General features: G+C 48.0%; 1 protein-coding gene across 2 annotated transcripts in view; it reads left to right on the plus strand.

The window, feature by feature from the left end:
• Positions 1-13,568: 13,568 nt before the first annotated feature.
• LOC144158341 (uncharacterized) overlaps positions 13,569-15,650 on the plus strand; it is a 31,943-nt gene continuing 29,861 nt past the window's right edge. Inside the window, exon 1 of one of the 2 annotated variants that reach the window (XM_077689163.1) lies at positions 13,569-14,584. In XM_077689163.1, the coding sequence (XP_077545289.1) occupies positions 13,795-14,584 (790 nt within the window). In that variant the 5' untranslated portion in view covers positions 13,569-13,794. The remainder of the gene's footprint in view (positions 14,585-15,650) is intronic. The other variant, XM_077689162.1, reaches the window with a different exon arrangement.

Raw genomic sequence — 15,650 nt, forward strand, 5'->3', positions numbered from 1 at the left:
AGGGATATTTCGTTACATTTCCCACAGTCATGTCTTCCCAGTATTCATATATGCGTTACAGGAAAGCTGCACTCAAGAGGAGGAGGAGGAGGAGGAGGAGGGGGAGAAGAAGGAGGTGGAGGAGAAAACTTTATTTAACCATAAAATCGAGATGATTAGTGGGCCGGGTCCTCAGTCCAGGACATGAGAGTAAGAATAATTTTGTTCTTTACGCCTGGAAATAAAAGTAGGAAAACAATAAAGAGCTGCTTGGAAATATTCATCGGCTTCGTTTCTTGTCAGTTATGCACGTAAACTATTTATTGCGTTCGTTAGCGACTATATCAATCCTTCAACACCGTAATTATGTCGTAATTGCTTAGGCTGAGAGTCAGTTATGATAACGATGGTTACGATAGAAATTCGGAGCACAAAAGCCGCCTTCGAGTACTCTGGACAACGTTATCTGAGACGCGATCGTGGCGGTGTAGCACAAACCTTCTCATTGTATTTGCATGTGAAAAACAATGGACGCTGCGGATATGCACCTGCATGCACGCAGCCATAACGAAAGCCAATTTGTGAAGAAGGGAAAGTATGCCATACAGACTGAACAGAATATCCACAAGACTTTTGTGAGCTTCCCAAACATACCCAGACCTACTAACAATACATTCATGACGGTGCAGAAAAATTAATGTGTTGGGCACAACAAAAAAAAAAACAACGCATTCATCTTATACAAGTCAACAACAACGAAAGAAGTAGAAGCCAGCCGCCTTATTTCCTGCTGTGCGATGCGCTTGTAGGGGCCCGCTGCTTGGCCCGTATAGCAGTGGACTGTTGAGTTTTCATAAGAACATCTCAAAAATACCGCAGGGAAGCCTAAGCATTTTGAATACTAATCGAGGAGCTCTGAGCGCTGAATTTCGCGAATAAGCTAGAAAGGAAGGGTTACACACCGTCTTCTGACCGATGCTCTGAAGAAAGTTGTCTCTCTCCGTGCGTTGCAAACTTGTGGGGGATACAGCTTGAAATTATTCAGATGTGTCAAAGCCGGCAAAAATTTCTGAATTACTAGAAACACGCTTTTCAATGCACTAAAGCATCAAAGCGGGGGATTGCTAGCATAGGCACCGCTGTCCCTCACAAGCGGAGTGTAGCAGACGACAGCGGCGCGAGTTCCTAAGCCGACGTCAGAGCCAGGGGGCGCCACTCAAACATCTCACCGCCAATAGCACACCATGCCAGGCAATACGACTGCCACCCTGGTTGCACGTCGGTGAACGTGTTATCTGCTGCATTGGGGACCAGCCGTGACGTGTTGCGGGAGCTCATCCACATAGTAATTACGGAGCAGCTTCACCTACTACAACAGCCTCAGGCAACACCGACATAGGCATCTCTGACCCAACTTATGAAAGAGGAGGTAAAGCAAGTGGTTTAAGGACCGGTGAACCTCAACCTGCAGCCGCCCTTACGCATCTCGGAAAACGTGGCGACATACACCACGGTTCTGCAAGAAGTCCATAAGGCTGCTTCAAATTTCGCCGCTGCTACTACCGGCACGCACGACTACTGGCGTCTTTACTGATCGGCAGCCTGCAACCGTCCAGCCTCTCCTGCTGGACGGAGCACCATGTACGCAAGACAGACCTGTGGGGTGCGCCGGACGGGCTACAACTATGTTTTCACTCTGGTGAAGCTGGTCATATGTACAGGTCGTGCCCATACCATCGCACTGGCGCTCGAGGCTTCCCTCCGAATGCATCCTGCCCTCATGACGGTGAAAAACCTGTCAAAATTCAACAATACCTGTTCATGCAGCGCGCTCCCTCTCACCTGGAAACCAGGCCAGCATCGTTTCGTCGTTATGGGTCACCGAGCCCTCGTCCCTACCTAGTTCGCCTGGGCACCGCTCGCCCAGCCCACATCGAGAAAATTGAAACCAGCGACTTCTGGAGGTGCGGCCGCTGAAAAGACAGCCAGCTAAAATTTTCCATCATGTTTATGACATACACAGGAACTGACGCAGCTAGAAAGTTATAGGAAAAGAGCCACGTGTGACCACGCCATGAGTATCAACAATTACAACATCACTGCGCTGGTGGACACAGGCGCGGATTATTCGATAATCACAGCAATTTGGCAAGAGCAGAGGAAGGTGCCGACGCAGTGTACTGGGCCTGACATTCGCACGGCGGGCCCCCTACAGGACAATGCACAGTTGGGGTTACTATACGGTGGTACACCTACGTGGGCGATTTCATCGTACTCCCGGAATGCTCGAGGGACATAATACTGGATATGAACTTCTTGCAAACGAACAGCGCCATCAGCAACCTACAGACGTCAACTGTTACATTCTCCACAGAACGAGCCATCGCCAGAAACGATCCAGAAACACGACAATTCTGTGCGCCCCACGTAGTGGATGACAGCGTTGTGGTACCGCCACGAAGCAGCGTAATGGTCCTCGTTAAACGGGACGTGGTTGAAAGTTGCGAACGGCTAGTACAAGTCAACATGAATTTGCTTTTAGAATAGAAAACTTGTGTTGCAAGGAACCATATATGTTTGTGTAGAGGCTTTACAGATGCGGTTCTGACAAATTTCGGGAACGTGCTTCAACACAACCCAAAAGGCACTGCCATTGCCTCCATACATGACTTCGTTCAAGCGGCAGATGTTTGCACTGTGGGAACAGGTTGGCATGAAGCATCGGCAACGAAGGACATAGTCGGGCTAATCCACAAAAGCCCAGACCTCTCGCCCGACCGGCAACAGCACCTAATAGTCCTTCTCGAGGATTTGCGCGAATGTTTCTCCACTTCATCGGAAGTTCGACAAACGCCAGGGGCCAAACATTGAATCATCGTCCACGAAATGACCAAGTCAGTCTACCAGCACCCCTACCGCGTGTCCTATGAGGAAAGAGAAGCCATCCGGAGCAAAGTAACGAAAACGTTACGAGACGAGGTGATTCAACCGTCCACAAGTGCGTGGACATCCCCTGTTGTGCTGGTTGAAAAGAAAGACAAAACCTCACGATTTTGCATCGATTACAGGAAGCTGAATCGTGTAACCAAATGAGATGTATACCCTCTTCCTTAAATAGGCGATGCCTTAGACTGGCTGCGCAATGCAAAGTACTTCTCTTCCTTAGATCTCAAAAGTGGGTACTGGTAGATTGAGGTTGACGAGCTAGACACAGAGAAGACCGCGTTTGTCACACCTGATGGGCTTTACGAGTTTAAAGAACTTCTGCTCGGTCTCCCCTCGGCACCCGCGACGTTCCAGCGAATGATGGACACTGTCTTGGCCGGTTTGAAATGGCAGTCGTGTCTGGTTTACCTGGACTATGTCATCGTGTTTTCTGCCACCTTTGATGACCATTGACACAGGCTTCGACTGGTTCTCAATGCTATCAAGTCGGCTGGTTTGACAATAAAACCAGAAAAATGCAAGTTCGGCTACCAACAGCTGCGGTTCCTAGGACATGCCATCAGTTCAGAAGGTGTCGCACCAGACCCTAAGACAGCAGCTGTAGGAGCTTTCCCATAACCAGGTGATAAAAAAGCTGTTAGGAGCTTTCTAGGCCTCTGTGCCTACTACAGGTGCTTCGTAGAGAATTTTTCTGACCTGGCGAAACCATTGCCGCGGCTGACGAAAGACAACGTACCTTTCGCATGGCAAGAGCTAGAAGTGGCCTTCAATCACCTGCGGGACTGGCTACAAAAAGCGACAATACTGGCTAATTTTGACGAACATGCGGATACAGAGTCCACACCGATGCCCGTAACATCGCTCTTGGTGCAGTCCTCGTTCAGTGGCAGGACGGAGCCAAGCGAGTTCTAGCCTATGCCAGCCGCACTCTATCAACAGCAGACGGATTACTCCACCACTGAGAAAGAGTGTCTTGCCATCGTCTGGGCCATCAATAAGTTCCGGCCGTACCTTTATGGCAGGCCGTTGAAAGTTATCAGTGACCACCATTCGTTGTGCTGGCTGGCAAACCTAAAAGACCCATTTGGACGCCTCGCCAGATGGAGTTTCCGCCTACAAGAGTATGACATGATGGTTGTTTACAAGTCAGGGTGGAAGCATAGCGATGCTGATTGCTTGTTACGGGTGCCTGTCGACTCGGCAAGCCTAGACACTGGCGAAGACTTCCCCTTTCTCGGAGCTGTCAGTCCTGCTGAAATGGCCCAACTGCAGCAAGAAGACCCTCAATTGCTTCTTGTCATCCAGCATTTGGAAGGCCTCAATGTTCAAATTCCGCATGCCTTTGGCCGAAACATCTCGTCTTTTAGCCTCCGCACGGTGATGTTGGAATTTCAGAAATAGCCCGGACGCGTTCCTACTCGTTGTGCCAACAGCGATGCACCAGGAAATTTTATACGCCTGCCACAACGAAACCTTAGCGGGGCACCTGGGCGTCAGCCGTACACTGGCGAGGATCCGCCAGAAATACTATTGACCGAAGCTACTGCGAACAGTTCAGCACTCCGTAAAGAGCTGCCGCGAGTGCCAGAGGAGGAAGGTTTCACCTTTGAAACCAGCAGGGCTCCTTCAGCCTGTACAACCACCGATGGCCCCTTTCCAGCAAGTCGGCATGGATCTCCTGGGTCCGTTTCCTACCCCCACAAAGAGGAACAGATGGGTCGTGGTGGCGACCGACTACCTCACGCGGTACGCAGAGACAGCATCTGTCCAAAGAGCAACTGCGGCTGAGGTAGCTCAGTTCTTCATCTACAACATCGTTTTATGGCATGGAGCTCCCCAGATTGTCATGACAGACAGGGGCACTGCTTTCATAGCTGACCTCATGCAGACTGTCATGGTACTAACCCACACCTCTCACAGGCGAACAACTGCTTACCATCCGCAGACCAATGGCTTAACTTAACAGGACCTTCACCAACATGCTCTCAATGCATGCCGACATACAGCATAAAACGTGGGATACGCAACAATTACCATACGCAACATTCACGTACAACACGCCCATTCAGGAGACCACAGCAACGACTCTGTTTCAGCTGGTTTATGGTCGCACTGCCATTACGACTCTTGATTGCTGCATGCTACCGGTGCATGAGGATGAAAACGGCGATGTCGACGATTTTGTGCAAAGAGATGGGGAAGCACGCCAGCTAGCACAGCAGCGAATTCAACGTAAGCAGAAATCCGAGGCTGCTCGCTACAACAAGCACAGGCAGGCCATGTTCTACGAACCCGGGGACGCGGTTTGTGTTTGGACACCAGTACGATAGCGTGGACGTTCGGAGAAACTGCTCCGTCGGTATTTTGGGCCCTCTAAAGTTGTTCACTGCCTTGTGACGTCAACTATGAAGTGATACCTGATGAAAGGGCGCCCTGCTCATGACGCGTCCGGCCAACTCCAGAGGTAGTGTACATGGTCTGAATGAAGCCGTACTATGACAGAGAACAGCCTTATTTGTCTACACCACGCTAATTGGGAAAGTGCTGATGGACACAACATTTTCTCTGGTGAATTCCTGTGATGGTTGCCCTTCGGCAATAAAGCACTGCGTTATCTCGTTTCGGGGTCGTCTATTACTTCCTGGTGAACCGCACTTCGAACATCGGGACGATGCTCCTTCCAAAGAGGGGGGCAATGCCACAGTCCAGTCATTCGACGGCAGCGCAGAGGGGTGGTGCCGTCAAAACCTCGTTCATACGAAAGCGGGTGCGTGCGCACACACCGTGACTTGACGAAGAAGAGGACGTTGTCCCTCAAGAGCTTTTCTTAGCTGTGACAGCGTCGCTATTAGACTGGCATAGAATTTTTGGTCCCTTTTCTAATCAAATAACTCCTTACTGTTGAGAAGTCGCTACATTTTCGCTACAATACCATAGGAACTACTCGCACACTAGCCAGGGAAGTTTTACATGCTCACACCGCTGCCCCTGCCTGACACACCTACCATCCAGCTTCTCAATGAGTTGCATTGCCACTTGCATACATTGTAAAATGGAGTGTGACACAGGTGCAGGGCCGAGTAAGATGCAAAAAAATGGAACAGGAATGAGGACGATCAAGTGCCAATATAAGTGGACTGCTAATGAAGTGAGAGGCAGCTAATGCCACAGCTAAAATGAGCAACGTTACCCATGAGACAGTCAACCCATGAAGAACAGTTGGCACAGTGTGTGGGGCCCATGAGAGAGGGCATAACGATGGTGGCCTTCTAAAGCCGGAGCAACATGTGCACACTTGACTAAGCCTTACTCTCGTGACGTAGAATGTACACGTGCTCCTGGTTTTTTAATCCACCAATATATCTATTTCTTCCCAAACCAGGATTCACAAATTGTATGAGCAGTATATGAGACGGTGCACCTTGAATGCTAAGGTTGGCTGAGGCTAAGGATGGCTAAGGTGGAATTCTATGGTTGGAATGTTAAGGATGAGATTGGCTTGCACGTGCACATGTAGATGCATGAAAGCACAGGAAATCTGCACTATTAACACCTGACTTCATTGTCTTTCAAAAGTAACGGGAAAATTAAATATGACAGCAGCATGCATTATCTGACAATTTCCATTTGGAAATTTCTGCAAATTTTTTCCATGCAGGATAGGGAATGCAAAGAAGTGAATCTTTTACTGCCACTTTTTCTTCGATTGAGTTGGTAAAAAGAAATGGTAGCCCTAAAGATTTTTTTTCTATTTGGGAGTTGTGTGCCAAAGCTGCAATTAGGCTATGGAGGCCACTGTAGTGGAGGACTCGAGATTATTAATGTGAGGCTTTCTATGTCTCATTGATACGTCCGTGAGCGTCCAAGTTCAGTTCAGTAAAAGTTTATTGAGGTTGGGGAGGGGCTAAAGTGAGAAACTTGGGTGGAGGCCTCTTTCCAGGGCCCCAGAAGCTTTTGCACCAGCCCAGGCCCTGTCGATCAGCTGGCGCTGGTCTTACAAGGCCTTGCTGGCCAGAGTCGCCTCCCACGTTTCTAGTAAATGAGATGTATTCTTCTCAGTTTGCCATATAACTGGGCAGTTCCATATGGTGTGGAAAAGGGTGGCCTTTTCCTTACATTGAAAACAGTCCTCACTAAATCTGTCTGGAAACATAAGCGCCAGCCTCGATTTGTGCAGGAATGTGTTTGTGTTCTTCTCAATGTTTGTGCATTGTGGGTGTTTGGTGCCATGTTAGGAGTGGGTAGCATTCTCCTTTCAAGCCCTTTTAAGACTTTTTACATGGGATTCGTATGGTGGAAAGGTGTAGCAGTGGTCCTCGTCGCTAAGGTTAGTAAGACCTCTTGCAAGCAAGTCAACGCTCTCGTTTTCTTCCAAGAATTCTTGCGCAGGGCACCATAAAATATTGTGTACACGGTTCAGCTCCCTTGGGATGATGTGTTTGGAGCCAATCGGTATTACCCCGGCAGATGTTTTTGATGGCTCTTGTGAAGTCCGTGATGATGTTTAAGGTCCTATTGTTTCCTTCTCCCCATCTGATAGCCATCAGAATAGCACTGATTTCGGTTTCGTCAGTGTACTGTCTTCTAAGTGTGGCGTAATCTATAAGGGAGCCTTTGCAGTGGACAACTGCTGTAATGGAAGAGCCTTGTGGCCGTTTACTTGCATCAGTGTAGACAGTGTTTACATGATTTCTGAACTTTCTTCTTGGAAAATTTGTTCTTGCTACTCTCCTTTCCTTGCTGAGGGTTTTGTCCATGTGTTAAGGTATAACACACTGAAAATCCAACATTCACTGACAATTATCCTGCATTTAGCTAACTGCAAGCCCCATTCCTTGAAGCAGGAATGCAACCAATGCAGAACCTCAAGAAGAACCTCAAGAAAAACACAATTCCCGTGGTTGGAATCAAATCAAGGTCTCTCGCATTATGAAGCCAGTATCTATCCAACTGCTCCATTTCGGCACGGGCAAATCAATTTGGATTTGGAGGGGGGTACATATATGTGCAAATTTAGACAGAAAAATCCTGCACCCCTCCACCTGACAATGCATTAACGCGAAGCTGTCTTTGTGCGAAATCAAATGGCAAAGGGTCAAAGGTAAAGCCACTGGAATCAAAAGTGCAAACTGTGTGCGAGCCAGTCAAAGCTCAATGAGTCAAAGTCTAGCCTGCAAGTCAAAGTCAAAACTCAGATGACAACCCGCTGCAGGAAAGCTAACATTCTCTGATGATAAATTATGCACCTTCCCACCTACCGATGACAATGGTGGAACACAAACCTTTCTTTGTGAAAAATCAAATGCCAAAGGCTCACAGTCAAAGCCACTACAATCAAGTCCAAACTGCATGCAAATCAAATTCAAACCTCAACAAGTCAGTCCGAACTCAGGCAACAACCCACTGAAGAAAAGTCAACTTTCTTGACAATAAATAGTGCCCCCAGTCTAACGGCAATAACGGTTCGATGCGAAGATTTCTTCAAACAAAATAAAAAGGCGAAGGGTCAGCATCAAGGCTGCTACTATCCATCAAGAGTCCAAACTGCATGCGCTTAAAAGTCAAGGCTGAACAAGTTAAAGTCCAAGCCGTCCGCACGATACAGACCAAACTCAGACCACAAGCCACTGAAAAAAAACCAAATTTTTCTGATGACACATGTAAACGCCTAAAAAAAATCCTGCATTTCTCAGTGTAATGATGACAATGGTTGAACGCAAAGCTATCCCATGAGGAATTTCTTGGTTGTTGTTTAAGTTAGGACTTTGACTCGCAGATGGTTCAAACTTTCAGGTCAGCTTTTACTTTGATTAGTATTTCAGTTCGCACTTTTGATCGCAGCACCTTTAACTTTGACCATTTGCCTTTTAATTTCACATGAAGAAACCTTCACGGTCAACCATCGTCGTCGTTAGTTGAAAAGGTGCAGGATTTTTTTACTGCCTGAAGATCTTTGAAGTCGGTGAAAATATGAAGACAATAGTGTTTTCTATTTTCGCATCTAACCAAAAATTAGCAACAATGGCCAGCATCAATCTCGAATTTCTGGGCTTAGAAGCACAATGCCTTAGAAACTGTTATAGATGTGCCTTATATGGATGGCACAGGAACACAGCAACAGAAGATAAAGTCCAGCTGACACAAGGTCTGCAGAAAGTAATGTACTGGCAAGTGGCTAGATTTTATTTTTACTGATACGTGAGAAAAGGCTACCAAACTAAAATACAGCATTAATGACATTCACAACGAAATCTAGAACATCAGAAATCGTTTTTTGTACCATTAGATACCCCGCAACTGTTGTTTTCTAGTTTAAAATAAAAATTCCGCCTTTCCAACACCACCTAGCCACAACAGTGGTAAGGTGTTCAGTGGCAGACCCTGTTTCCCATATCATTCCTAGAAGTGGCAGGCCTGATTTATTCTGAATTCCCCATACACGAACTATCCACATGACTTCAGATTGTCAGCATACGTAATGCCTACAAATGCAGAAAAAATTATTCGAAATTCAATGATGTAAAAGAAGAAAAGGCCAGAATTCTCACCTGGATATTCCTGTTCTGTCTGGGAGCTTGCATCATCGCGAAACCTCAGGCAGCACTGCGAACCTGAAAAGGAAATACATCGTAATGCATCAAACCGAGTGATTCGACGCAACAAGGACCTCACCTGTGGCACCAGTGGTAATGGTGGCCTGTGTGTATTGGCTGCAGGATGCATTTCGGCTACAGACTCCATCCGTGGATGTTGCCATGACACTGCTCCGTGGTATCAACGATGATGCATGTGGAACACTTGTTACTGCTGCGTCTTCTGCAAGCAAAAAAAACCCCACTGGTCAAAGTTCAAACAACAGCACTATGCATTAGATGTACCTATATTTAGCCTATTTATCCGATTCCTAGTTATATCCCTGCAGAAAATGGCATACACACATTAAATTCACCATCATGCCATTGCAAACAATAATTAAACGGGCCAACTTGTTAGCTATGAAAATAAGTCATTGCCTGCTGCGCCAGCAAAACCAAGGAGGGCACGTTTTTTTGCAGGTGCTGCACTCCACCACCCCATTTGGCTATCTCTACTCATTGCTCTATGTGCAGTGAATGTGTGTGGTGGTGCTGGTGTAGCTATGGCTGAAACACGCCCATTAGTTTATCATGTAGAGGAATGGCACTGAAGAGCTTGGTTAAATGTAAAAAGGTAGTATTGTCTCACATTAGGCATGGAAGTATAGGTCTGCAACAAGCCGGGCTTCACAACATTGGTTAATTTTTAAAACTGTGATGGAAAGCAGACTAAATTTTTAAATTTAGTCTAAATCTAAATCTTTAAATTTAGCAGACTAAACCTGCGTTGCATGATTTATTCTCTAGTCCCTAATGCATTTTTGTGCAGTTTTAAAAATTAAAAATTAGCATTTCTTGCAGCCCACATTTTGTTTAACACTATGCTTCCATTGCACTCACTAGTGCAACTAACAACTCAAAATAGACTAGCCGTGGGGAGCGTGTGCTAGCAATTTTCTATGTCTTCAGCTCAAACAAATTCAGTGCTGTGTGAATCTCTTTGCTAATTTGTGCAGAGTGTATGCACTGGGCTTTCGACCACCGGGTAGCGCTACTGGCATGGCAGCGCCGACACCATATGTAAGGTTGCACTCTGCCGCACAGGCACCCCGTTTCCAAACGTGAAACATGGTTTGTGACGTGGTGTTGGCAAGAATGTTTGTGTGGACGGTGTCTTCTATGTGATTTGTGGGTTTGCAAACACCTTGTTGTAAGGAGTAGCCAGCATTGTTTTCGCATTGAAATTCTGGACTGCGCTGTTCACACATCCTACAACCGCAGACCCAAAGCAGGCCGTGCAGCAAAAGCAAGCACGATGAGCTTTCTTTTTTGCTGTTTCGAAGCAAAATCTAGGGCAGTACTTGAACACTGTCTGACTTCGATCGATGAATGCAACTGTCCAACGGGTTGGCAGGTATGCTGCCACCCATCCTGAAAGGAGCATCCTGCATTTAGCTAACTGCAAGCCCCGTTCCTTGAAGCAGGAATGCAACCAATGCTTACATTTTTGCACGGCCGGTGTAGATGTAATCGATGAGAGCGCTAGTCTCCTTTTCTGTGAGTCTGCATGTTCGGCGTAGAGAGTGCTTACGCTTAACTGTTTTTACTACGCCTCGACTGATAAGATTCAGAAGTCGATAACCCCATACCTACCCTTCTAATCGCAAATTACTGAGCTCATTGTAGTTTCACGTGATGTTAACTGCGTTCATCGCTCGCGTTCTCGAACCCATGCACAAGCTTGTCTGCAGATATGAAGTGGGAAACTGAGTACCACATTTCCCATGCTTCCCGCCATGTCCAAGCACCAGGCATGACTGCAGACGTCCTGTCATCCTGAGTAACATCTGGTGCTTTTCCAGTCGAGAGTGCTGGTTGTGCTCTGTTCAAATGGGCATGCCCGACCTAGGTTTGCGGAACCCTGCATTCCAGATTGATTTGATTGATTGTAGGGTTTAACGCCCCGGCGCAACGTGGGCGATGAGGCGCGCCGTAGTGGAGGGCTCCGGATTAATTTTGACCCCCTGAGGATCTTTAACGTGCACCGAAATGTCGTACACAACGGCGTTTTTTGCTTTTCGCCTCAATCAGACCCTGCGTTTTAGGAAGGAGTCATTATTCACAGGGGCATTAATTAAGCCCACCGTCATTTTTCGGCCAGTGTTGGAGTTAAACAGCAACTGCTCCAAGAACATGCTAAGCTCCTCGTCAAGAGGCTGAAGGGTGCGAATTCGGGGAAAGAACACGCATTCCCTGTTCGTAAAATCTAGCACTTCTTGGGCTACGAGGAATGCGCAACTGTCCGTAACCAAGCTATAACTTCAAATATTCGCCGCTTTTGAATGCCGCAGGTGTTCCTCATTTGCACTACGGCATGAGCTCATTAGTTGTACATGTTTGGAAAAGCGCTTTTTGTAACACAAGGGACAAATGTAGAGCGAAAGAAAACCAGACAGAACGAGTGAGGCGCTGTCTGGTTTTCTTTCGCTCTACGTTTGTCCCTTGTGTTACAACAAAGCGCTTTTCAAACCATGTACAACTACCGATACCAACTAGCCCAACAACAAGCCTTAATGAGCTCATTATCGCTGCCAGGGTATGCAGGAAGGTGGGGGGACGAAGAAGCGAAGGTTGACGCGCATTAGCGCGACAGCTCTGAATGGTTCCGCCGTCAGTCTGTGTTTCATCTAAAAGTCCTGCTGGTCCAGTAAAGGCTGTTTGTATGCTTTCTCTCGAGGCAACATTATAGTAAAAAGCCGCCAAACATCATCACGGGTCGTCCATGATTTTCTATTTGCTATGCTAAGCATGCAACGAATCTTATAAATTAGCTAAGCGGCATGCATGGAACTAGTATGTGCTGGCGTAGTTTTCGCGGAGGTATTGGCGGCCACTCGGGAACGCTGAATGCTATTTCAGCTTCGAAATTACGCTCCAAGGAACCGTAGCATGTTTTACGAGAGGATGGTTCGAGTGACGCTACCTGAAATCGCGTATTTACGGAAGACACTTCGAGGCGTAATCACTCCTCCACCGTGGCGGAGACTGGCGGCTGAGCGGCGTCACGGCACAGAAGGGTGGACGTGCGTGGGATGCAGAGCTCGAGGCAAGAGACGCGAAACGCGAAGGTAGACGTTCTCGGAAGCGTCTTCCTTGCATTAGCTGACGAGATCCCCGGGGTTTTCACAAGCACACAAGACGTTAGTTCAAGGCACTAGCATGACTTCATTTCTTCAACTACGCCTTCCCGCGGAGACTGCTTTGACGCACACCTGTTTGCCGGCATGTAAACTGTGAACACACCAACACAACAGAACCACAGAACTGACAGACCCGCGAAACACGACACCAAAAATTCCTACGCGCACGCGCGCATAGTGAAAAAGCCACCATATTGCTCCAAAAGCCATCAAGACGGAGGTTGCCGTTGAGGGCGCTCGGTATGCATATTCTTTCATGGCATTGTCGATTAGCACTTTCGTTTCAGGCTGAGTTAAAACAAGCGTTTAGCGGACAAACGGATAAAAATGTTCATAAATCAGTTTGATTGATGTGAATAAACGTATATATTACGTCAAAGTTGGCACAATGAGCATTACTTTATTTTCGCTGTTCAGTTTATTCTCCCCCGAATTTGCCGTGTGTTGTGGTGTCGTCTGCCAAGTGAATGCATGCGTTTGCAGCAGAAGCTCGTAAACAGGGTAAGGTCGAACTTTACGAGGCACCTGATAAGTTGGATGCGCTTGTGTCTCACTAAAAAGAGTTACCCAGCAACGTTCAGTGTGCTTCTTCTGCTAGAATGCTCTTTTGGGTATACTGCGGAAGTCTCACGAGGAATACGAAAGCAAAGTTGTAGTTATATTTTGAATGTGTCTGAAGTCATATTTGAAATGCCTACCTTAATTAGTTTTCATTTAAATACGCGCGAAGGTTATGGCAGAGTCCTTCATTGCTTTTTGAAAAGCATTGAAGGGCTGTGGTCAAGACGTCGATATAAAGTCCAGTTAACGAGCCGTCGTTGAACGTAAGCTTGCAGCGCCGTTTATCAAGCGCGGCGTAAAGGCCGAACAATAGAGCTCCCTGTTAGCTAACACGTTACATACTAACTATTGGGTTAATGGTACCACGAGTCATGCTGGAATCGCACCTCACCTGGTTCTTCTTCGACTAACATCCGGTGACAAAGAGTCTGCTCGGCCCGCCGGACTGCTGCCTCCGTCAACTCAAGAATACAACAGTTGCGGCGAAAATGGGATTGCCGTGACCCTGGAGGCAGCTGGCCGGAGACAGCAACATGGCGTCGCTTGGCCAGTTCGAGCGATTCGACGAGGACGAGGACTTCGAATCCTTCGTGGAGCGGTTTGAACACTACGTCCGTGCCGTGAAGGTGAGCGACGACTTGAAGGTCTCCACATTCGTGACAGCCATGGGCACAAATACTTATCGCACGCTAAAGAACCTGCTCGCCCCGTCAAAGCCCGAGGAGAAGGAATACAGCGAGCTGGTCACTGTTCTCAAGGAGCATCACGTCCCGCCGAGGACGGTGATTGCGGAGCGGTTCCGGTTTAATCGCCGGTCCCAGCACGAAGGCGAGAGTGCGGTTGCATTTGCCGCGGAATTAAAAAGGCTAGCGTCATCGTGTGAATTCGGGCCCTTTCTGGAAGAAGCGCTGCGGGACCGTTTTGTGGCCGGGTTAAAAGACGAACCCACCCAAGCGGGACTTATCAAGAAGAGCACATTGACCTTTGCCGCGGCATGCGACATCGCCGAATGTGTCGAACTAGCTCGGGCCGAGTTTCAACGAGCTACTAGGCAACCGGAGGAAGTGAATGCTGTTGGTTGTCAGACGTGCGGTGCAAAGCCCGCAGCTAGAGCTTCAGCCGACAGAACGAAACACCCCACTGAAGCGGCCGAGTGTTTCCGCCGCGGCGGATCATCCCACGACGGAAGATCCGGCCCGTTCCGGAAACACGAGCGCCGTCCGTTCAAGCAAGTGGGACATCTGGTGAGGGTCTGCAAGGCTGCATCGACACATGCGGTGCGAGCTGTGGACGACGTCAACGACAACCGAGACACCATGAAGGGTGAGGACGGACTTGTGCTTCATAACATATTTGCCTGTGACAGTAGCCACTCCTGTTATACGGTGAAGGTTAATGTGGCAGGTTGAAATGTGAGAATGCAAATCAAAAGGACGGGCTAGAGTTCTGATTGTACCTGAAAGTGTGTTCGTGAAGTATTGGTTGCCGTATGAGGCTACGAACGTACGGAGGCGTTCCCTTGCCGACTGGGGAGGTTGAAGGTACAGTGGTGATCTCGCTAAGGGTGAACAAGGGAGCGCATGGCCGCCGGTACTATCAGAGCAGCCTAGCGTGCCCAGCGCGAACCATCACGCATGCGCTGTGCGGGCCGAGCGATATTTTGCTTTCAGCGCGCGCATCGCGTCATCGGAGCGTCTGCTCGTCGTCTGCTATGTTGCGTCTCGTCTGCTAATGGTACCTTGCTTTGATCCGCGATTCCTGGATTCTTGCATGAAAACGCCCAAATATAAAGAGGTAAAGGATGATAGTTTTCTCCCATATATTGAATGAAGGTCGTAGCGCCTGCACGCCCTCTTTGAGTGACCACCTTCGAAGCCTTGAATTGCGTGCTTCTATGTGCATTTAAAAGACTTTTTGTAAGCGCTTCCAAAAATTAAGTGCTGTTAAAATCTGCGTGATCTTTTCATTGAGTCTGTTTGAAACAAGTGGGCGAGTTACCCTGCTGTGCCGAAACCATTGTATTGGAGCTGAAGAACAAATTACTGCTCTCACAGAAACATTTTTTATGTGGATTCTAGTTTCCACTCATTCATACAGTGGCTGATAGCTCCAGTGCTACACGCGCGATAAACATAGCAGACGACGTGCAGACGCTCCGATGACGCAGTGCCACGCTGAAAGCATAGTCTCGCTCGGCACGCACAGCGCATGCGTGATGCTTCATGCTGGGCACGGTAGGCTGCTCTGATAGTACCGGCGGCCACCCGCTCCCGTGTTCACCCTTAGCGAGATCAGCACTGTACAGTGTACCGTGAGAAGTAATTGGAGCACGGGAGCTGTGGCCGAACCGCATAGGAGCACTGTGCAGAACACACATGCGAAAAACCGC

The sequence above is a fragment of the Haemaphysalis longicornis genome, unplaced genomic scaffold (assembly GCF_048455015.1).
Source record: "Haemaphysalis longicornis isolate Haplotype H1 unplaced genomic scaffold, Haemaphysalis longicornis Haplotype H1 scaffold_10, whole genome shotgun sequence".
Classification (NCBI taxonomy): Eukaryota; Metazoa; Arthropoda; class Arachnida; order Ixodida; family Ixodidae; genus Haemaphysalis; species Haemaphysalis longicornis.